This window comes from Anser cygnoides, chromosome 6 (assembly GCF_040182565.1).
Source record: "Anser cygnoides isolate HZ-2024a breed goose chromosome 6, Taihu_goose_T2T_genome, whole genome shotgun sequence".
Lineage (NCBI taxonomy): Eukaryota > Metazoa > Chordata > Aves > Anseriformes > Anatidae > Anser > Anser cygnoides.
This window is the reverse complement of record NC_089878.1, coordinates 40962200-40986564: the sequence shown is the minus strand read 5'-3', so window position 1 is coordinate 40986564 and position 24365 is coordinate 40962200. Positions and strand designations below refer to the sequence as shown.

Below are 24365 nucleotides of genomic sequence, written 5' to 3'. Positions count from 1 at the left end.
ACTGCCTGGAAGCCCCCCAAGCTCTCCATCTCAGGTAACGTTTGCTCTCAAAGCCAAAGATCGCACTTGATTTCTGCAATGCGCCTCACAGAATGAACTATTTGTCTTCAACAGCTCTGTCTCTATGAACAAGTTTTTCTTCAGGTATTTCTTCCAAATATTTCCACTTCCTACTCTCACTTTATGGTTTTGGTCCTAGCAAAGATACTTCACCATCTGAAAGCTCCCCGATATTCCTTCTTTTGCTTCTGGTCATTATACATGTAAAAAATTGTAATTACATTAAAAAAAGAAAAAAGGATGGAAATCCCATTACCTAACGACCACTGACTCCTACCCGTCTTCCGTCCTGGCTGGGGGCACTGAGCGGGCTCCGCACCGTCAGTGTTGCCGCCCCTCACCTACCACTTGCGAACGGGAGCATCTGCAACCTGCAAACGCTTCTGATACCTTCACAAAAACTGTGATTCTTTGGGGAAAGGTTACCCGCTTTGACTGCTCTGGGAAAGGTTACGCTGTCATGGTGTTAGCTGACCTGACAGAACGCTAGCTAAAGGAAGAAGAACACGAAAGCAAGAAAAAGGATGTTAAGTGAGTGCTTAAGAATCAAAAGAAGAAAATAAGGGGGGAAAAGTGCTATGGGCTCACGTGTAAAGCCCAGCAGTTGCAACAGCGTACGTGCTTGTACCTACACCAGAACCCGTTTTGTCCACGGCAAAGCTTTGCTAATTAGTATGGGAGGCACCTACGCATTCCCACCATTCTGTTTGCTGAAAGTATGACAAACAGCCTAACTTTTCTAATGGATTCCAGTAAGAAAGTTCTTCTACAGCTGTACCGCATGACAATTAGCTGTAGGGTTTTAACACCAGAGTCACTGAATTAATTAACCTTTTCCCATCAATTCCAGAGATTCCAGCAAGGGCGGATGTTGCAGTTGACTCAAATACCTAACTTACGTCTTTAACTGTTTCTTAATTCCATAAGCAAACAAGCTAGCTGTGTTTCACACCCACTAACTAGAAAGAACCTGGTACCTTCTGAGAACACCGCATGGTCTATGTTCAACTTGGCATTGGGATTAATGGTCACAGGGTACAGGATGGCTGAGCTCTGTTCATGCCAACTAGCGATCTCTTAGCAGCAAGCTATTCTGGTCTTTGTCATAAAAATGTATATACAATAATAAACGTTACACCCAAACAAGGAATCCTATATAAAATAATTCAAAGAGCCACAGAGGGGGTGGGGTTGGAAGGGACCTCAAAGCCCACCCGGAGCCACCCCTACCATGGGCAGGGACCTCCCCCAGCCCAGGCTGCCCAAACCCCACCTCGGGGCAGCCTGGGCCACGGCCTCACTGCCCTCATAGTTTGAAAACGCATGCGCTGTGATATTAAATCTAAAAGAAATGTTAGGAATTTATCAATGTTATTACAAAAGGTAAAAATTTGAGTAATTTTTCCAACTACATGGCTTTTTTAGTGTAACAAAAAGCAGAATTTGAGTGCAATGATTATATTATGCATATGCACAAACAAACATGTAAGTCAACAATTTTTATGTATTCTATGCTTTTTCCATTGACTACAAATTAAAAATATGAATGCATACATATTTAATATATGTGAGACTAAAATAATGTTACAGAATGGTGAAAGCAACATAAAACAAACAAAAAAATGAAGTCATCAATTTGTTTCTAAATTTTTGGTGTGGGTTACGCTTTTCTGTCTTTTCAGCCTCCCAATTCTTGAATAGTCAGGTAGCAGTGGTTGCCAAAAACGTTCTGAACTTAGCTGAAATATTATACCTTTTCTCCTGGGATGCTGAATTTGCTATTGTGTTTGACACCTTGAGACTGATTTACTGCTACAATCTCTTGGACCGCTTTTGATAAGCATTTGCAGATACCAGCTAGCACTGAAAGCAGCTGATGCCCTCCTGAATGTTATTTCCTAGATGAAGTCTGTTTCACCTCCGCCCAGTTTCCACCAGCTGCCGGTGTTTCCAGATGAAATCTCACATACCAGTTTTGACTCAGAAGGATGAACTCAGAAGGTTTGGGGATGGCAAGGGTTTTGTGGGGGACTAAATTTTGTACCATAACAGAGATGCTCGGATGATCTGTTTGCGTTCCCAGTCTCCCTGGTCAAGTAAAAGGGATGCATGGCAGCTCGTCTCCGTCAAGGCTTTGCCTTCACTTCTCATTTCCTGCATCCGTAAGATGCTGGAGCAGGGCAGCTGCAGCTGCTTCTCGGGTTCCCCTCCCACCAGGTAAAATGGGAGATGACATGGGCAGTAGGGAGCATCTCGTGCCAATACAGAAGAGAGCAAAATTTCTCCCCTAGGTGGCCAGAAAGGGCATCTGTGTCTAAAAGCTAACATTTTGTGTCTCAGCCAGCACAATTACACATCCCTGCAGCTATCACTTCACTCTGAAATACTTGTCAAAGGGGTAATTATGGAACACGTTGCTCTTGTCATTAACTTCTGGCTCCTTCACCCCCACTCTGCTCACTAACACCCATCCTTACCAGGAGAAGTCCCAAAACGCACAAGCAATCACCAGCTACAAGCTGGCAAGGAAAAAATGAAAAGCTGCTTTTTCTGTTTGCTTGTTTTAATAACTTTAAAAGTCAATTACATGTATGGTTCTGGATTAACTTTAAGTACTCCTTTATTTCAAAATAAGGAAATATGAACTTGGATTTGCATTTCTTTCAACCCCCCCTACATCTGTGAATGGATCTGACACGGGAGAGACAGGAGAACTAGCGCAAGGCGAAGGATGCGAGAGGAGCAGCAGCCAGCGAGGCGTGAGGCTGCGCAGCTCATTAGGATAATGAACTCTACGAATTTTAACGCACACCTCAGCTTTAACGGAATAGCTTCTGGCACAGCTGACTGAAATAGTTGACTTCACAGCTGGCTGATAAAATTTTAGATCACGAGAAGAACAGTTCTTTTGACTCAAAAAATACTGCCATCACCCTTCTGCTAACAACAGGGTCCGCTTCTGCTCCCTGGGGCGCTGCTTGCGTTTAAGGGCACTCCACGGATTCGAGCACAGCTCTGCTCCCTGCCCACCGCGCGTTTCCCAAGGGTTTTACACTCAAAGAAGGCACTGACAAGCACGCATTTGGGAAACCGGGCACAACTGGCCCAGAGAGGGTGAGAAACCCAGACCACAACCCAGTGGCAGATGGCCTGCTGAGACCTTCCCTCGGCACAGGGCTGACCCGGGTCCTGGGCTGACCCACCGGTACCCAGGAGGAAGGGACGGGCGATGTGGGAGCCAGGGAAGGGCTGAGGTACCCGGGGAGCTGCACAGAGCAGCCCACACCGGGAGCAGACACAACCCCAAAGCCTCCTGCGGCTTCCTCCCTTCCGCCTGTGCACGAGCATCTACTGCCTCCTCTGAGTACCAGCTTCAGCGGTGAGGCACGGCTTTCCTCTTTAACTCGGTAAAGAAGAGGAAAAAAAGATGGTTCCTCAGATGGCTTCCTGAGAAAGAAATCTAAAAAATGCAGCGCTTCCCTGACTCCAGCCTTTGAAGGACATAAAATGACAGATTTTGGCCATCTGCAGCATAAGTAGTTCTGAAAAGCTTTTCTTCGCCCACCCACTGCCTTACCTGGAATTTTTTTTTGTAAAGCTTTGCTGTGAACTGCTGTCCCCTGAGTTGGCTCTCTCTTTATCTGCCTGTTGCCCACAGCTGGGGGTATGCAGGACTGAAATTCTTTCCACTTCATCATGTCTCTTAGACAGGTTTGAAACCATTACATCCACTTTTAAGAGCTTTTTTTTTTTTTTTTTAATTTTTCTTTTAGTTTTCATGAAGACCACAGAAGCTATTAGAGCTGAGCAAATAACCCATGGCAAGTAATTTATTGAATTTGTTTGGTTTCAACTTCACTTAAAATTTTTCTCGAGGTTTTGCTACAGACCTTGGTTTGAGCAATTAAATGGAGGAGGTTAGGAAGGATCAGAGGAATTCTGGACATATTCTTAGATCTTTAAATTATGAAAACAGTAATAACTGTAAACATAAGTTCAACAAGGCTATTGGCAGAAAACAAACACATGGGGAACTTCAATACTTATATAGCAGGTATTAGTTTGAATTACTAAATGTTCAAAAGAAAATATAATGAGTTTTCTCAGCTCTGATAACCACCTTACAGCATTAAGAATAAGTCAGATTTTGGTGTTTTCTGCCCAGAACGGTGTGCTGCAACTATCTGACATGTATTCTCTGATACTGCAGCAAAATCTTAAGTATTAAGTGTTATTATCTGCATGAACAATCTAGAGTAGAGTCAAACACCATAGTATGCTCGGTTCACTCTCCTTACCTCACAGGCAAGGTCCTGTCTCCTTTCCTCCTGTCCATCTCTCTCTGGGGAACTGGATACCAGCGGAAGTTGAGTTTCCAGTTAAACCCTCCGTAAGTCATGTCTGACCCAGCCATGTATTCAAATGTGTCATCGCTGATCACATCGATGATTGGGCAGACAACAGTTTTCCTGTAAGGAGAAAAAAAAAAAAGGCTTCTTTAAAAACAAACTCTTTTTTCTGAATATCCCATGGTTTTATTTTGAGGCTCCTGTGCACAAAAGCCAATTTACCACGGTTCCAGCTTCTCTTCCACAAATGAGGTTGTGCAAACATCACTATTTCTGTGGTCAGCAGCTGTTTGGAGATGTTGATTCCTGCTGCGCTCCCAAGAGGTGAAAGCTGCCCGCTCCTAACCCTGCCCGGGGCCTCCTGCTTGTCAGCCAAATCCTCCCCGCATGGCAGGGGTGACTGTCGCACACTTCACCCCTGCAGCACGAACCATTCGGTGCTGGCAAAGTCTCCTCCTCACTTCTTACGTGTGCCAGTTCCCTCTGCATACCTCTCCTCTTTTCTAACACTGGCAGTGGTGAGACAAACACAAGACTATTTCTGCTTGGGGCTGCAGGACTCGAGCAGGGCTGCTTTTATCATACAGATGCGCCCATGCTTCATGGAGCAGACGCAATACGCCTTTGGTAGATGAGAACAAAGCCCATCTCCTGCGTCTGCAGGCATGCACGTGCAGGAAAAAGAAAAAGCATGCAAATTTCAGAGTATGGGAGGTCACAGGGACAAGAAGTAGCACCTGGTGAAAAGAAGGGAGAAAGATGGGCCAGGACACTTGGAGCTCAGAAAGTAAATGGTCTGAGTCACTGTTACTGCTGGCATTGCTACCCTTACTGTCAGCAACAGAAATCTGCTCTAAGAATCAAAAGCTTATATATTTAGAATTAGATTTAGATATAAATAGTACAGAATACTATATCTTCCTCTTAAATCTTTTAAAATCTTCTTTTTCAGATCACTGCATTTTTTTCATTTTTACTTTGTTTTTATTATTATTATTTTTTTTTTTTTAGCTGCATAGCGATCAAGGAATGGCCTGGAGCCCCAGCTGAGGCTGGAGGCACGTTCCCTGCACCCGACCACGTGAGAGCCACCTCACCTGTCCTCCTTTATCCTGGCCAGCAGCGGCTCGAGCCAGCCCAGGGTGCACTCGCAGTGCGCGTCCAGGAAGGTTATCACCTGCCCTGTGGAGGCCGCCGCCCCCCGCAGCCGCGCGCGGATCAGTCCTGACCTCTGCTCCATCCGAATGATTTTTATGGAGACTTCCAGCTTTTTCACGTAATTCTCTAATGAGGCCTTCAAAAATTCTGCCAAAGATGGTTGAAAAAATAAAAGACAAAAAACACTATTTAGCTGGCTTCAGCAACTACTGAGGACTCCAAACCTACCTGCAGTGTCTGTGTTGTGCTCAGCCGTCCAAGGGCTGCCATGCATGAACAATGGCATAACACGGGAAATGCATTTGGACACATTTATAGTTTTTCTGAAGACCAAGAGCAGAGCTATAGAGGTTCACACTGCAACTTGGTTCAACTCAGCCATGGAAAACAGTCTGCGCAGACACACATAATTACCCCAGCACCTCATGGAACTTCACAGAAAAAAAGATTTTTAAGTAAGTCACAATCAGTTTCCTAGAAATAAGTCAACAATCAATACTGAGTATAAAATGATTACACTTTTGCTATGGCTAAAAACAAATACGGCTATTTTTGAAGAATTTCACCATTTGAACCCCCTAGAACTCCTGAATTTGTTGCTTTAGAAAAATTACTTGGTCTTGCACAAGGTGAAGATGTTTATGGTTCCATCCACTCCATTTACAGAATACCATTCTATTTCCAGATAAAATCGGTTTCACATTTCACAGTTTTATTTCTAAACACTGATTTAAAAATAAGGTTACATTAAATTAAAAGGGCCAACACCAAAAGAATTGAGCCACAAATACCAGTTTATCAATAGAGCAGTAGAAGGAAATTGGCTCAGTCTGGACATTCAGTAAAACCTGAAACACAGCACAGGGCTCCTGAGAGACAGTGAGAGAGAGACAAAAAGAGAGAGAGATGGAGAAGGATCCTGCTGTTCGCAGCAACGTGAAATGAGAAACCATAGTGCAAAACAGCACTAATGAAATTCTGGATAGGAGCACCACACTTAGCCTTACAGCCTGATAACCAACCTTCGTCTCTGTTACTACTTGAAATTGTATTTTAGCTCTTGCCTATTGATGCAATGGTGCAGCATCCTCAAACGGCGCTACAAGGACACGTGAAGTGCAACTCCTCGGTGCAAACACCCACCTCTCTCGCTGGCATCATCGACCAGGATGATTTCAGCAAGCAGGTGATGAGGCGAGCGATTTATAACGCTGTACACGGTCCGAAGCAAAGTGCTCCAGGCTTCGTTGTGGAACACGATGACTACGCTTGTGTTCGGGAGCTCATCAGGGTAGACTTTTGTCTTGCACCTGCCAACACATACAGAAAAAACAGATAGAAAGGGGGAAATTAATCTTTAAGTAAATCCTAAGGAACTCTACCAACAGGAGAGTCTCAAGGAAAAGGGGCTTTAAGCCTGTTGAACAGGATATATTGCAAACCAGCTATCGATCTCTTCATGCTCCCAAGGGAGAAGACCAAGAGGCAGAGGAACTTGTAAATTCTGTTTTCTTGCTAAGAATGCATGGCAGAAACCCCCAAAGGTGGGGTACCACTGCACTCACTGCCCACAGAGACACAGGGCTCCTCGCTCCCATGTGTTTCTGCGCCCAGAAATCGGCATCTGGAGCCACAGCCTGAGCGCTTCTGGCACCTCAAATGCAAAAACTTGGCTGCACACAAGACAAGGTGCAATTAACATACAACATATCAAGCAGTTAACAGGCTAAATAAGTCTTTTCTTGTGACAAATCCCAAATCCTGTGATCTCAGATGCACATGCCTCCGAGACCTTCCCATTTTCAGTGGCTTCTCTTAAAGAAGAAGATTACTATTTTCCAGAACACTCTGTATGCCCATTCAGTGCAAGAACAAGCAGCGAATATCTCACCTATTTTCTGAAACTGCAGAAATCAAGGCAAAGTGAACAACAGGCACCAAACACAGCTGATTTTACAAACGCACATTACAGCTATTTGCTTCCTACAAAAGTCAATCCAGAAATCTGTGTATTCTCTCCAGATCTGACACAAAAATACAAGCATACCTACAACCATCTGTCAACACAGGTCAAATCTATTTAAACACACTCAGTATGGACTGTTAACCATGGTGACTTAAAAGAGTTTCCACTTCTTTTTCTTTTTTTTTTTTTTTTGATATTTCATCATTTTAGGATCTTCTAGCTCTAACCATTATATTATTACCGTGCTCCTAATGCAGGAAAGCACTTCCAGCACAGAGAGGTAAGCATGTATTTGCTTTTTTCAGCAGAGGCATACACACACTAGGGAATTAACCTGTACATAATGTAAGAATAAACTATATGTGGATTTTAGTGCATATTCTTTATAATACAGCATATTCAAAGCTTTACCAAAGAATTCTAAATTAGTGAATTATTTACTAGCATTTACATACTCTGCATTCTCTGTGACATAAACACAATATATCACTTATAGTTATCTATGTTATCTGAAAAATCAACCAGTCCAGCAAATGCAGTACTTCTTTAGGAGAAGCCTCCTTAGTACATCAAACTTCTGTATGAAGAATCCATGAGACAAATGGCTAAGGTCCCTAAAGAGAAGTCAGCTTGTCCATGCAGTTTCTTTCATAAACATCATCTACCATAACAAAACTCTCTTTAAGCTTTTCTTCTGCCTCATTGTCATCTAAAAAAAAAAAAATGCAAAAAATACGGTGCTAACAGTAGCTATCCATATATATATAAGCACATACATATGTGCGCACACGTACGTAACAGTCTTGACATCCTTTGATGAGGACCGCTGAAGTTTGCTTGTACTCATCTCACCTTTGCAACTTCAGCCATCCAGTTAATTATGTGTCTAGACATCAGCTATGATTTAGATTCAAAGTTCATTTTTAAAAAGTTTGTAGCTCATTAACCTCCACGTCCACAGAGGTGCCTAAGAGTGCAAGCTTAGCAGAACAATGTGTCCAAACCCAGACGTTTCGAATTTATTTATTTCCAAGGCACACTGAAAGGGTCTATACAAAGCTGGCATAATTCTGCTAGGCCCATATTTCACAACAATCATTTTAATTACATTTAAAACAGATACAATTCTGGAAATTGGAAGAGAGACGTTATATAAGATTATGTTTAAAAATGTTCAGAGATATGCACCAGCAGTGAAATGACAAGAATAGAAGGAACAGATATTTCCTTGTTTGCAGCTTAACGCTAATTTGGTCGTACAAGCGGAATATTAAGGAACAGAATGCTTGTCATCAGTTAGTGTTTGCCAAGATCTCCAGAATTTTAGCTATTGTTCTCGTTATTCTCCAAGGTACGTGAGGGTACCCAGAGAAGCTAAGGGCTAGGTGAGTTTAGGACATTTCTCAAGAGGTCGCGTGTCCTGCGTTTTGCAGCAGACCCATCTAAACGATAACAAATCTTGCCATGAACGCCTGGGAGCAGCATCCTTACTGCACGTCCTTCTTCAGAGCTTCCACAGTGACCACGTGAGGTAATGCTCCGTGAAGGCAGGAATCCCTCTCCTCCTGTCACTACAGAGGGCTCTCTGCACGCCCCTCCTTAGTCGCTCAGACAATTACACGGTGGGATTATCCTCCCTGGAGGAGGATTATTCCATTTCCAGACGAGTTCATTCTGGCGGCATGCTATGTATAGTTTCTCAGCTACATCAAGTGATGAACTGGGATTTGTTGATATCTGGTCTGCTCATCAGAGACTAAATTAAACCCATACACTTAGTTTAATTTGGGTCATTTGGTTTCAGTAGAAAATGTAAATGCCGGTACTTTGTCTGCATTATAGCATAAAATCCATATTTCATTAGATGTTATTGCAGCACTTAACCTGCCCAGAGGAACCTTTAGCCCAGCCTGGACGGCACGGTGGGCCCCGCGCTGACCTCCACCCACAACACGCAGCAAGCCCAGGAGTCGTGACAACAGAGGCACTGCGGGAGGAGCAGCTCTGCAGCTAGTTTAACTTCCTCCTGCTTTCTGGGAGCTTCTGGAGGGCTGCTGGGGTAAAGCAGAGGCCAGGGGCGAGGCACCGCCCAGGCAGTAACGCTGCGAGCAAAGGTAAATTTGGGGATGTTTGTGCTTTAGCTACCAGAAAGGGTTTTGTACACATTTTTGGGCTCCCTCCAAACCTTTGAGCACCACAAATTTTGACAGCCTAAGTTATTTTGGCAATCTGATGATTCCAGCCACTTTGGCTCCAAGAAAAACACAAAGTACCACGGCGTAGCAATACGTTACACTCACCTTAAAGACCTGAGCATTGCAGGGCAGAAGTTCAAGGCATTTTCCACGTTTTATTTCTTACAGAACGTTGCTTCCTCCTTTCCTCAGAAAGAAGGTTTTTACCACAGCAGGACAGTGCCTTAAGGACCAAACTTGAAAAAAGCAGCTGCTCTGGAGCCGTAAACTGCACAGCTACAAATCCTCAGTGCTTGTTAACTGACGCGTGCACGTTAACACGGCCACCTCCTGTGCCGGTCACTGGGAGGACCTCAGTCCACAACCACCAGTCCCACAGTGAGCATTTACTGCCTGAATGAAACACAAACCCCGTTAGCGTGTAGAGCTGCGGGTTATGTACTGAACCCCAGAGAGCTGCCCGTCACCTCCCGCCGAGGAGGCGCCGCGCTGCAGGCCCCACTCACCTACCTCAGCACCGGCACCGCTCACGGCGAGCCTGGCCTGTCAGCTCGGCACTGAAGGACACGTGGAGGGGAAGTAAGGTGGAAGGCACAAGAGGCAGGTGGAGGCTGAAATACCGACTGGCACGAGGCCGAGACGGGTCTGAACAAGAAGCTTACACTTCTAACAATCTGCCTTTGCTCTCCAGTGGAAGCAGGACATCAGTTAGTTTCCACTAACTCACTCAAGGCAATTTTCATGAGCGCTGGATCCACCTCAAAGATTAACACATGAATGCCAGTGATATGACAACCATGCAGCACGTGTATAATCCCTATTCCTGCTCTTCACTGCCACTCACAAGCTGCACAAAGGACAGCCAGCACAACCGCCCCACCACCACCAACCTGCACCCAGCAGCCTCACTACGTCCCAGAGCACCTACGCCGCTATCAGCTTGGATATTTTGGTGCGGCACATCCCATGAGAAGGGCGGCGTGCCAGGCTTGGGCTCTGCCGTGTGCCGTGCCCTTCCCCAGGACGCTTTGGCCACCACCAGGCCCCGTCCCACCCCTGCAGCACACCTCTACCGGTGTTCCAGCGAGCAGACACCCGCTGAACACCCCGCTCACATGAAGGTGTCTGTAAGCGCAGGGAAGATAAAAACCTTTCACTTCCCGTTACCGAAATAATTACAGTGACTCACACTGCATTTTTTCTACTTCAAAAATACACCGTGCACTGAAGAAGTGATAAATAAGTCATCTGCTTCTCACACAGCTATCAAACACAAGGACTCCTGCGTTGCCACCCCTCCGTTATTTACAATGCATGCTGATTGTTCAACATACACCAACACTGGAAACACTTTCCCAGAAACATTGTTTTTTCTCATGCAGTCATCAGATGTTACTTTATGAATACACATGAAGTAAATACAGCTGTTTAAACGCGAGAAAAACACATTTTTCAAGATCAATAACACGGAAACAGAGTGAGACTCTATTTACCATCTTTCCCGTTGGCAAATTACGTGCACATGAAGGGCTGCGCTGCGATTTTCTCTCTTGCAGAATTGTACTGAGGCTCTCAGGAAGCAACTCAAGACAGAAAGTCATGCAGAAAAGCAAAATACTTGGAGGAAAAAAATGAGAATATAACTATTATATACCACTTATTATGTAGTATTTTTGATGTGATGCATTGGGGAACAAAGAACTATGTTAAATATATGTAGTTTATATGGCTCGTGGGATTTTCGTGATTATTTTGTCATTACCTTCTGGTGCTTTGCATCAGTGAAAATGCAAAACATGAAAATGCAAGGGAAAGGCTTGTCATGCTGAACACTGGCACGATCCCTCTTACTGAAGCAGACTTGGCGTGCTGTGCCGAGCCAGCCCGGCCCTGCCGACCAGCCTGCTGCAGGACCGCGGCCACCGCAACGCCACCAGCACCAGCGCACACGGCCTCTCCGGGAGCACGGCAGCAGGATGCGCCCTCGCGGCTCCGTCCCCATCTGCGGCGGGGCAGGGCAGCTGCCTCACACAGCTCAGGGACAGGCTTGGTAAAACAGAAACACGAGGCAGCCCAGGAATCAGCGACATGAAGGGGTTATCAGCCCGATACAGCACAGGGATCCCGGATTGCAGGCGCAGACAGACCGAGCATCCAGCAGCAGTGCATGCCGCAGGCTGAGGTAATAGGAAGAGAAGAGGGATGAGTGCACCACTTCCCAGCGCTGAACTAGTAAACCCTCGGCTTGCCACACAGTGCATCCTCCGTCCATTTTAAATTCAGATTTATGTTCTGATTAATACTACATGCGCAACTGTGGCAGCGTATTCATTCAGGTATCCAACACATGTTTATTTATATGACCATGTACGGACACCTATGCATACATAAACATACACACATAGGCAGATATGAAGAGGACTTGAACCGTGCCTACGACCCCTTTAACCCTCAGCTGCGACCTGCCTGCCACGTGCTCGCAGAGGTTCAGCAAGGCAAGCGGACAAGGCAGAGGTCTCCTGACACCCCTCGGACAGCGCTGCCACATGCACCTCTTCCTCTTGCAGCTCCCCACAGCCACCACCTCAGTGCTGCCCATTTCCCAAGCACGGATGTCTCCCTGCAGCTAATGCAACCACGAGCCGTCGTTTCATCCAGGGCAGCCATCACGCCTCGTACCTACACTGTCACATACAACACAAGGTCATAGCTCAAAAACCCAGAGCAGTATCAGGACACGAGAAAAACTCACTCCTAATTTCACAGTAATGCACCTTAAGACCCATAACAAAGAATGGCATAACCAGAAGTGATGAATTTCCCATTATGCAGCAAGATCATCTGCAGCACTGCCTGTTAAAAATGACAACACTGGAGTTTATTTAACTGCCAAAGCATCAGAAGTTATATGGCAAATTAAATCAATAAACTCATCTCTGTATGGAATGGTTACCTTCCAGTAAACTTAATACTCTGCAGTATTATTATTACTATTGTCTTAGTGTCATGTCCAGGTATGTCATTTTTCCAAGAACGATCAAAAATTACTTTACACAAAACGAAAGAATTCACCTTTAAATAGGTTATCACGTTCCCAAAGTGGTTTTCCTTCTAGGATGAATCAATATTGAATTAATATTTAAATAAAGGACAAAGAAGAAAACAGAAAGAAACATCATTAATTTTTAACACATACTAGAACAAACTCCAAGTATTTAAATGTGTTCTTATTTGGAAAGAAGTATCTCACATGCCAATTCTGGGGAAAGCACTTACCACTTCCCAAGTGAGCTCAGGGAAACTCAGATATTTATTTATAGGTGACTTAAACACAGCTCTTTTATCGTGCTGCTGCCAGTCACCGTTGGCAGGCAGGCAGTGCAGGGGAAGCAGCACCGCTCGGGGCTGCCTTTGGGGCAGCGGACGTTGGGCGACCTGAGCCAGGTGGATCACCGGCGCTGGCCTCTCCGGCTCACACGGCTGTTGTCGCTCTCAGGATTTCACAGGCTGTCCAGAGTTGTGGATGCCCCTTCCCTGGAAGTGTTCAAGGCCAGGCTGGATGGGATTTGGGCAGCCAGGAGGTGTCCCTGCCCATGGCACGGGGTTGGAATTAGATGGGCTGTAAGGTCTTTCCAACCCAAACCCTTCTGTGATTCGATGAAATCAAGCCAGCGTGCAAGGTCTCAGTGCTGCTGAGAGGCATGCACCATTGCTCCGCAAAGCTGGCGGCCAGCCTTGTTCCTTTACCTCCCTCTAGAACCAAAACCAGCTGCCATCATCGCCTCACAAGACGTCAAACCATATTAATGGGTATTGATTATACGCCAGGCACTTTATGACGCTTTATTCTATGTTTATAGCACATAACGGAAGTTGTTTGTGCTCTGCTGTATCTGGCTTTCAAGAGCACACGCATATTGCATTATTCCAGGTGGGTAGCGCTGGTATCCACAGAAATATTGATAGGTAATTGAATTCAAAGTAATTTCATCTTGAACAGGCTTTAAAAGTGTAAGGAATGGTACACTTCAGCTCAAAAATATTCCCACAAACCAACAGCTTATTCCATGGCCAGCAATAAGAGAGAGGGCCACTTCTGGTTTCCCTCCCCGGAAAAGGACAACCAAAAAAACATCTCCCTTTGGCAAAAAAAAACACCGCGAACCTGACGTGAAGCTGAGCTGCTGGTGTGACACAGCCTTCGGAGCGGCCGCACGTGCCTGTGGAGAGCTGCATTTCGGGAATGCTCCCAGGGCGCAAACCTTCCCTTCAACGCCAGTAACTGCACCGTGTTCAGATCACCGCAGCTTGGGGTTTTGGTTTTGTTTTCTAAAAATTGCACTTTGGAGTATAAGTTAAGCAGTCACAGTAAGCAATAATTTATTTCTGAGTAAGCGGTAACTTTTGTACTAGAGAATCCTGCGGCCTAAATACAGCTCTCTCATATACAGCGTGTATAAGATCTGTTAGTTAAGGAAATTCAAACCGCTCTGATGAAATACGTGGTACAATATTATGAACAGAAGAAAAGACTGAGCGCTTGAATTCCCTGCCAGAATAGGAGAATTATTTTCAGCTCGATTTGTCATTTCTCCCCCCTGCCATGCCCCACGTAAGTGCTAACTCGGCGGGAGCTGCAGAAGAGCCCATTTCTGATCGCCGTGCAGAGAACTACCACTCCGCCAGGAAAAACATCGCATTATCATGTATTAGATTCTGCTGCAATGTTTCAATACACACAGGTTTAAACTCTACTTTAATAAACTCGCTTAAATTGCAGCAGCTCCTATTTTAAACTGAAATTTATGCAAATAAAAGGTAAATAGAAACTAACTGAAAAGGAATTTATTTCACTTGGAGGAAAGAAGAACTGTGCCAGAACCGCATCTACATTGCCTTACTGAATGCTATTGTATCAAAATACTCCAAAGCTAATCGATTTTGATATCCAGCAGATGAAAGATGTGAAAATCTCATGAAAATTGTTCTCCAGTATGTCATTGCAGAGTACAAACAGGTTTGCACTTTGCAGGAGCGAAGACCCTCCAATCACACCTTCAGCTACCTCTGTTCATCAGGCTTTGGGTATAGCCTGAACATCAAATATTCCTTGGGGGTTTTCAACCCCAAACTCTGCTTCGATATTTTAAAAGTTACTTCAGAATTCATTACTAAATGCTCAAAGTTCTTTTTATGTTTGAGGAAGACCATGTTAATACAACACAGCATTATTATATTATTATAATTATATTATAAGCAAACAGCATTGCATAGAGGATGCTATTTCAGAGGACTTTACTACAGGCCCCTTCTTTCTTTCTCTACTTTTTCCACTTAAGAAAAAAATCTAAGATCTGCCGTTCCTAAGTCTTTCAACTGTCAGCTGAAGGGATTTTTACATTATCCTTAAATGGAAGTATCAATACCCCCACAAATTTGAAAATGATAGCAATTACATGTGGCTTGCAGCTCAATTCAGGACAAGTCTGTAATGGAAGTTACAATTGATCAGATAAGGCTTTCTGGGATGGCTTTTCATCATTAATTTTGTTCCATTTCCATTGCCATTTTTTATTATATCATTGCTGAATCCTCTTTGAAATTCACCAGGCTAACCTTCCCCTACTTTTTAACGTATTTCCCAAAATATTTGAGCAAGTATTAACTTCGGGTCCCAAAACCTCTTACTCGTACCTGCAGTATAGAAAATAAGACGCCAGGAAACATTTCCACAGACCGCTTTTCTGTCGTGATCTGCCGGGCAGAGAGGGTGGCACCCTGACCTTCAGGCTCTGCAGCAGTCTCTAGAGCAGGATCTGGAGCCGCCAGCTAAGGGGGAAGTTCTGCTGGCATCACGTGAAGACAAGAGCAGTGGCACACCTTGGTGCCAGCCGCTTGGCTCTTCACCCCGCGTTTCCGATAAGGCACGCCTCGATGCCGTGCTTTGCAAGGCACGAAACCGCTGTGCTGGATTCACAGCAGTTGGCTGCTTCTCTCATTCTACAGCAGCCCTTTCCATGGGCTGAGCCCACACGACACTTCTCTTTTATGGACATAACCCACAATCCTGGCGGTCTGCACCCTCTGCTTTACACCGTGGAGCGACCACAGGTGACAAGAAGTCCCCCCCAGGGGTGGCTCGCCGAGGCAGCACATCAGGCGTACCACTGCTCCTGCACCCTGCGCTGCCAGGGACCCGCCGGAGCACAGCCCGAGTCAAGCGCTGCAGAACTGGAAGCCCAGAAAAAAGCTGTCAGTTTCCCTTACAGCCGGTTTTTGTTTCGGCGAAGCCAGAATGCTGCGATGTGCACACCTGCGGTGCCGAAGCCCCCTCCATACATGCTGATAAAAGCTGAACCAGGGATCCTCAATGCTTTCACTGTCCACGTTCAGTGCTCGACTGCCTGCAGAAACACACTTAAACTGATGATCCGGTTGTAGAAGCACCTATCGCCCTGCATGGCTGAGATGGCATTTGCTTGTCCCATTCCCTGACCTCTTCAAGAAAAAAAAAAGAAAAAAAACCAAGCATAACCATGCGTTTTAACCACTAAGGGCTCTTATTTTAGTAAAGAAACTATGATTGGCTGGTTTCTTGCTGCGGAATATAATTTTGCAGGCTATTCTCACTTCTCAGTTGAACCTCGAGACTCATCCCCACGTTTCCCTAACAGGTACATACGAAAGCTGAACGACAACCGGCTGGGCCAGCGGCAGCAACCACAGCAACCGGCAGTCTGCGAGCCCTGCCCTGCCAGGCAAAGGGGACGGCTCTACACGAAGGAAGCAATTTCATGCTTGAGCAGCCCTGCGCTATTAAAGCAGCAAAATGGGTTTCAGCCGCTTCCCAGGGTGGATGCTGCTGCCGGAGAGGGACAGGACCGGTCTGGGGGTACATGGGGGCGCTGCCCTGGGGCTGCCGCCGAAGGAAAAGCAGAACTGATACAAGATTATCTAGCAGAAATATGCATCTTTTGTGTTTAAATACTACATATCCTCCCAAAGTGCATACCGCGTGAGGACTAGCACCTAACAGTTTAACCTCTCATTGTTATGTCATTTACGGTATTTGCGGTAAAACTAGGAACGTGCTAATCCTTGTAATGCGGATAACCCTAAAAAACGTGAAACAGCAACAGTTTTACAGGACAAGCAAGCCAGGTAAATCAACATCTTCAATCAACCACCTTCGCAGCTCCAATCACCGTCCCCACTTCCAAGCCTCGGGGGACAGGCTGCGTGCCAGCTGTCCTGCAGACGCCGTGGGAAAGGAGCGATGTAAGGGGCCACTGGGGCTGGCTTCCAAGACAGTCTGCAAATTCACGACTAGAAGGAAACTGAGAACAATACCTGCCAAATAACGCTACGGTGCTTGCCACAGGAACTAAATATCCTTCGTTTTATACAAACTGTTAAAGTGTTTATTAATATCCAAAGTCACTTGAAACCATCAATAAAGGAAATAGCTCTTCTTTTTGATCCTGCTTTAGAGCAATTTTTCCATAAATAAGATCATTCTTTACACTTAAGTAGAATGACTTCTGGGGCCTCTCCAGTGAGGCCACTCCCCTAAGCTGACAGTAGCACTCCCAGGAACTGAAATTTATTTTCAGCTACTTTACAGCTAAGTAAGGAGTTCTTTTATTCCATATGTCCCCATACTAACTGCCCAACTCCAAAGCAGACTGCAGACCGCATAAAGCAGCGTGCCAACGAGAAGTAGGTTTGTATTTCTGGAAATCACACTCTTTGGAAGTTCTTTGAACAAAGGACGTCTTCAAAAATTCGTGTGTATCAGTGTCTACAAATAAATGCCACCACTAAGCATCAAGAACTCGGCCAACAGCCAAAAACGCTTGCACAGCCTCCACACGCAGTCCTTTGTAGCAGCATTTCTGCCACTTTTGTGCACCTCCAGATGTAAAGAAGCTTCATCCAACTTCAGATCAACAATAGCAAGCCACTTCAATTTCAACTTGTCGTACAAATACACCCTACTGAGCATTTACGTGTTCTGCTCTCCTTCCGCGCGGGCGCTCTGCTGGCGGTGCCGGATCCAACACCTCCCCTTTGCATCCGTGGCTGTTCTCTCACATGCAGCAGGCTCCACTTGGCACACGCACCACGTCCTCATCTCTGCATCGCTCGCTCCTTGCCAAAACCACAAATAACTAGCTGTCACTCTGATAAAGTAATTGGAAGAAGGGCACTTTTTGCTCAGCAGTAGCGGCGTGAAGTAAAGCAAACTGCTGGCTTTGAGCAGGGCTCGCAGGAGCGATCCCAAGCCCACCTGAAGACGTGCTCCCGCAGCTCTGGCATGCTTGGCAGAGGCTCGGGGTCTCCAAGGGTGAGAATCTCGTGGTGCTTGGTACCGCTTTGGCAGTAGGGGAATTGCAAGTTAATGAGTGGGGGAAGCCAAGGAGACGGCAGGCTAGCACAGGAGGGGCTGCAAGCACTTCGCAGGTGCAGCTGCACCCTCTCGGGCATCCAGCGGGCCTGGCTACAATGCAAGTAACGAACAGAACACCCTGTGAGCTCCTGTGGCTCCTTAGGGTTGCCCTGAGACACACCAGCTGCCATGCTGTTAGAAAACGGAGTGCAGGTTGAATTTCCCCACATATACCAGGATGCTTTTGAGAGAGGCCGTAATTTGGAAGCGCCACCTTAAACGTTTATGTGGAAGCTTAACCGAGAGGAGCTCCCCTCCCTTAGGGCAGGCAAGGCAATGGGGGTGATGGCCTGCTGCCCCTGCCCCACCAGCCCCCTCCATAGGAAGCTGCAGTACGCGGTTACAGCATAAAGCCAGATGGAACCGAACCCCAGCTTTATGGGGGACACGACAGCAAAGGGGAAACAGCAACAGTTTGTAACTGTGCCTCTCGTGATACAAAAGCACAGGTGAAAGACTCAGAAAACCAGTTTAGAAGCCATCTGTTGCCTTGTGAGCATATCTTTCTCACTGCTGGAGAACTAATATTCATTTTTTAATCCTAAGAAGCCTTTAGCTAATCTATGCATTGGGAATTGCCTTCGATCTTGTACAGATTACCTGCTTGTACCTTCCTCCCTACTGGCAGTCTCCCCAGGTAAACACCCCCCTCCCTGCCCCACGTAGGCAAAGTGCAATAATGTCTGAATTGTCATTTAAAAATAATTTCTAGCTGAAACTAATTATGATTTCTCCCTGACCTTTCTTGTTCATGGGTGGTTTATAGCTTCTCTATGCATAACTTTATACTCACAGTAAAATCTTAAAACATAAATTAGCTTTTAATTATATGAAGCAGTGGGCAGACAAAACCTGGCAATAAAGGAACTCGTGTGCTTTAACCACCGCAACTGAGAGCTGGTAAAAGCACAAAAACGATATTTGATGGTGCAAGACAAATGGATTAGATGTGAACATCACAAAACACAACAATTTGCCCTCCCCTATCAGGGCTAAATTGGATGAAGAACAAGTAGTGGCCTTACCAAAAAATCTAATCAAAGCTTCTTGCCCAGGAACAGAGTGTCAGAGGCACCAAAGGACTTCCACAGATATTCACAGGCAGTGATTGCTACTTCTACACCACTTCTTTCAGGGCCTCTCTTTCCCACCCCATGACTGTGTGTCACGGTTCTGGATTTGAAGGAGCCAGCACAAAACCATAGCACCGCATTTAAGCCAGGATTACAGCTGAGAAAAAGGTGAGGGTGAGCATAACAGCAATGACAGCATTCCTTTTGCTTCTGAAATTCCGTACCATGCACTTTCTAGGAGGCCTCTGGACATGCAGTGACAGCAATACATACATATAATGGTCCAGATACCAAAAATAATCTCACTAAGACCGCAGTCACAAAAGACCTTGTTAACTATAGTCACCTAAGGCATTTGCTACTGAATCTTCCCTCCAGAGTTGTGAAAATCAGTTCTGAAGTTCTTCCTCACCTTTCCCACTGTGAAATGTCAGGAAGAAGCAACAGCAGCTTGTAAATTGCATCAGAGCTGTCAGGGAGTTGGGACAAACCAAATAACCCAGCAAGAAATAACCACGATTTTTGCATTGTAAAAAGCATCAGAGCAATAGCTGAGCATTTTCAGTCCTCACAATGTGTGATGAACCAAAAAACAAACCAAGAACAAAAAACACAACTCATCAGAAAATCACTACAGAAAGAAAACAGCATGTTTTTGTTAATCGTTTTTTAAAAAGAGGTTCTGAATGATCAAGCAACTCAACACAAGAGATTCTCAGCAATGAAGTTTGAGACACCCTGTTTCCCCCAGGCTGTGCAGTGTTTTGGTCTTGTTTTGCTATGGTTGGTCCAAAAGGCACTGAGCATTTCTGACCAAATTTTGCTTTTCAGACACATGACAATTTTCAAGGCCTTTCCCCATTCCCAGGCTTGGACAAGCTTCCCTGCAGCTTTTGTTCTGGAAACCCAAGCTGATGGATAATTTTAAGTGCAGTTCCTTTAACCAAAATAAAGATACTAAACATTCATTTACCACACTGCTCAGAAAACTATATTGCTTATTAAGAATATCAAGAATTTTTATTGAAATTGAATAATGGATTCTCTTGCCTTCATCAGAAGTCAAGAAACATGGTTATGGTACGTCTCTTAATATTCAGAGGTTTCAATAACATGACGCCAACAAGGCCAGTCAGAACTAACCACAGTCCACTCGAAGTTTTCAAAGATAAACTAAGACGATTTTCAGACAATGCAAAGATTAATGATGCAGGTATTCATCACAGCTTACATCCCTGCTCAGTTATTTTGATTCTATACAGCATCTAAAATGTTGTGGTTATCGATAACTGGCATAAACAAATTCTGCACGCCCCAGACTGCTGTTTGTAAAAAAGGTTTTCCAGAGCAGAAAAGTAGAAGTATTTTCTTATGTGAGTTTCTGATCAGAAAATGTATGCTCGTAAGCACACACACAGAGCACAACAGCTAACTTACCCTAAATTTCCATGATAAGAAAGTCCGATTATAATGGTTTAGCAATTTGTAGAATAGCACTTGCAGCTATTCATTCATAAAAGACAGATTTCCTCTCTTGCTGCAGAATACACTTAGAAGCAAAATTACACATTTCTATGCTGAATTAAACTGTTCTTAAGGTTTAATCAATAGCTAGTTCAAATTAGATCTGACATTGATTAAAATCTTCAAGTTGGCCATTACCAACAGAACTCAGGCAATCGAATGGCACTCGTTGGTGCACTACGCTAGGCATAATGGGAAGCAAGTTAACCAGTTAGCGTGACAGTTGCATTCATTAGAGGGAATTAAAATATCACCACAGAAGCAGGGATGGAGAGGAATTCAGGCATACACATTCTTTACAGCACACAGCAGGAGGATTTTGTGATCTCCCGATGAGGGACCTCATTCCTGCTGAAGTCTAAGCAAGCTCTCATTGACTTCACATCAGGTCTATTCATAAACATCCCTGTTTGGGAGAATGATGAGATGAGAGAGAGATAGAGAGGACTTTTTTAATTATTATTTTTAAAGGAGTCTAACATTTTTCTCCCTCATTTTACAAACACAAGTACTGTGGGTGCCGTGTAAATCCTACATTAGCTCACAGTCATCAAACGACCTATGTACAAGCTGAGTGTACGTTTTTTGTTGAAGAGGGGGTGTGGGAATTCAGACACATCATTTTCTGCTTTGAGCCTACGCTTGTCTGCTTCGTGCTCGGCGGTGCCATCACTGAGAAGGAGGCAGCCAGCCCCTTCTCCAGCACCTCGGCGTGGATCCGGCCCCAGACTGAGGGTCGCTGCGTCTATTATTACTCATCTAATTTTGCCAAAGAGAACTTCCTGGCCTCTGAAAGAAAAGCTTGCGTTTCTGAGTAAAAGGTGTGGTAAGTTAGACACCCAGTGCTAATCAGATGGATGCCTCCATCCCCCACCAACAAAAATAGTTATTTCTGTCAGACACTAAATGCATTAACCATAAAATCATACTCTTCCTTAATAGTAAAGCATTATGAAGCGGCATTGAGAACAATTTAATACTCCTTAAAGACAGAATACGTACAGAAAGCATCTGTCAGAAGAGGAAAGTATGAAAGTGATTATTTTTTCCAAACCCCACAATAATTTGTCTTTTCAACACAGATAGAATACGAAACTTCTTTTCATCAAAGAAAAGCACTTTGATTTCTCTCAGTATTAAGTAACTCATCTCCCTCTTAGAGTGGGCATTCATTTTACTTGTTTATTCAGAATTCACTTTCCTTTCAATACTGCTGACAGGAAAAGGAAAAAGCTCCTCGAAGCAGACCGAGAAGCACTGCTGTCCTCGTTCCAGCGTGCGCAACACTCGGTCCTGTTTCTTGCTTCAGGTCTCGAGTGAGAGGAGCACGTCGTGCTGACCTGACCATTACTTGGGTGGTTTAAATGTACGTGGGCCCTCTGCCAAGGGCGTCGTGGTACAAGAAAACAATCAGGTAGGAGTAAGGAAAAAGCCGGGCCAGCAGCGCACCACATCCCCCTCATTTCCCAGAACCGTACGAGGTCCCTGCGCCTGCTGGAACCACCTCAGCACCGGAGCCAGCTCCAGCAGCTCATCACGACTGCACTCAGCGCTCTTCTGCAGGGCAAGCAGTGAAGAGCAAACAAGCAAAAAGCAATAAAGCCTTCCTGATGCTCTCATTACATGAAGTACATCTTTACTGGCAACAGTCTTAGGTATTGCTTTGTGGAAAATTGGCATCAACCAATTACAAATGATCACACTCTGGAGAAGCATCGCTTGTGTTGCTTGTGAATAAGGTCTGTTGTTAAAGCAACGCTTCTATTATTTGCATACACTTACAAATAAAATCCAGGGGGAAAAAAGTACTTGCTTGATTTTAAATTTGATGGGAACCTGAAGAATTTAATTTGAAACAAAGCATAATAAGAAGGATTTCAGCTAAGTGACAATTCAGCTTAAAAATTAAAAATAATGGGAGACTTCAGAAGACCTGGCAACTTGTATACGTTCAGCTACGCTAATATTTCTCTACATTTGCATTTCTTACAAGCTGCAGCAACTAGAATGATAGGATACAAAATTATCCTTAAAATGCCATATTGTAAAATAATGGGAAATATTGAGGGGTTTTTGTGATATATAGCTTGCCTTAGAGTTTTCATAAACCCTGCAAATGCTCATGTGCATAAATCGATTCCCAAGTACGTATTAAGGAATCCAGAACATCAGTCATTACATTACCAGCAGTGCAGGCTCCAGCTGGTTTGAATGGGGAGAATTGTTTTAAGGCAGAGCTGAGAGACTAGAGAAGACAGTGCAGCGTAACTGGGGTCTACCCAGCTGTGAACACATGAGCCTTCAGACAGCAGAGCTGTTCACGAGCTCTCTCACCTGCTCAGCCAGTAGCTTCTATACAGGATCCCCCATCTTTTAATTCCCATCAAACTGAAAACACACGGGACACCTAAGTGCATCTAGGTTTCTGTATTTTGCTTTTAGTACGTCTTGTAGAAAGGAGGTATTTTATGCATGTTGGCAAGTCAACAATAGGCATCTGTATTCATAACTATGGTTTGTATAGTTTGTACTGCACAGTCTCAAAGTCAACACAGAAACTTCAAGCATCACCCAAAAACGATGGCTGTACGTTAAAAGACTTCAATAACTAAACAAACAAATAATCAAACTTTAAAGCCTTCAGATTTGAAAAACGGCACATTTTGAAAAAGGTTCTTTAAAATTGTGATTACTCCAGAAATGCCTACGGACAGAACTAAAAGAAAATTAATTCCTGTACGCCAATTGCTAGTATTGGTAGTGTCCTCTTATCAGAGTTAAACTGTCAACTTTTAATGCCATTTTTCAAATGCCAGTAGCACAATTACGAAAATTTACAAAGTAAACATTGGTATTTCATATTATTTTAAAATCTTAAAGTTTTCCTTGGGAAAAAAATGCAAAACAGCATTTTGCTATGCGCCACAATGTAAATTGATTGCTGTAAGCTAACAATTTTCATCTATTCACAAAATAAATCACATAGGATCATAACATTTGTGATGCAGTAACTCTTTTCCTACGAATGTGTGTATAAGAAGCCAAATGCAGAACTGGTGAACCCTGGACTTTTCAAGCAGCTTCTTCAGGCAAGCACTGCTGCTAACACCCACTTGGGATCAACCAGGCTGTCCCCGATGCTTTGAAATGAGGAGGAGCCCAGTGTGGCTTTGCTTGTGGCCCCCGTGCCAAGAGTCGTACAGTACCTTGGGCACTCACCCGTCTAGTCTCACATCTGGTAAACTTCTGTTTAGAGCAATCAAGTCACTGGCCATAAGGTTAAACTGGTTGATTTTAAACAGCTCCTTCATTTTCTCCTGGTCATCTTTAGGAATGAGCACAGCCTTTCCCATCTCTCCAGGTCCTTCTTGGTTCCGAGAGATAACAGCTGGAATACAAGACAGCAAAAGGCCAACTTTTAATACATGGGTGTCTGTTGTATTTTGTACCAACAGGGCTCCACAAGTTTGGGCATTCGAGAAGGAATGTTAGAAAAAATACAGAACAATAACAACACATCAGAATTTTCTGTATGCTAAACTGTGAGATTTTACGTCTGTCTGGATCTGAATATATATCCGCTTCCTTTCT

The 24365-nt window shown here is 44.5% G+C and overlaps 1 protein-coding gene across 8 annotated transcripts in view; it reads right to left on the bottom strand.

Moving 5' to 3' along the window:
• Positions 1 to 24365, bottom strand: part of LOC106043905 (polypeptide N-acetylgalactosaminyltransferase 13) — a 122325-nt gene that overhangs the window by 55913 nt on the left and 42047 nt on the right. For 7 of the 8 annotated variants that reach the window (XM_048081000.2, XM_066999164.1, XM_066999165.1 and 4 more), the window contains 4 exons: positions 23994 to 24162; positions 6711 to 6877; positions 5507 to 5714; positions 4359 to 4529 (listed from right to left, as the gene is read on the bottom strand). In XM_048081000.2, coding sequence (XP_047936957.1) covers positions 4359 to 4529; positions 5507 to 5714; positions 6711 to 6877; positions 23994 to 24162 — 715 coding nt within the window. Of the gene's footprint in view, positions 1 to 4358; positions 4530 to 5506; positions 5715 to 6710; positions 6878 to 23980; positions 24163 to 24365 lie in introns of those variants that run through there. The other variant, XM_066999166.1, reaches the window with a different exon arrangement.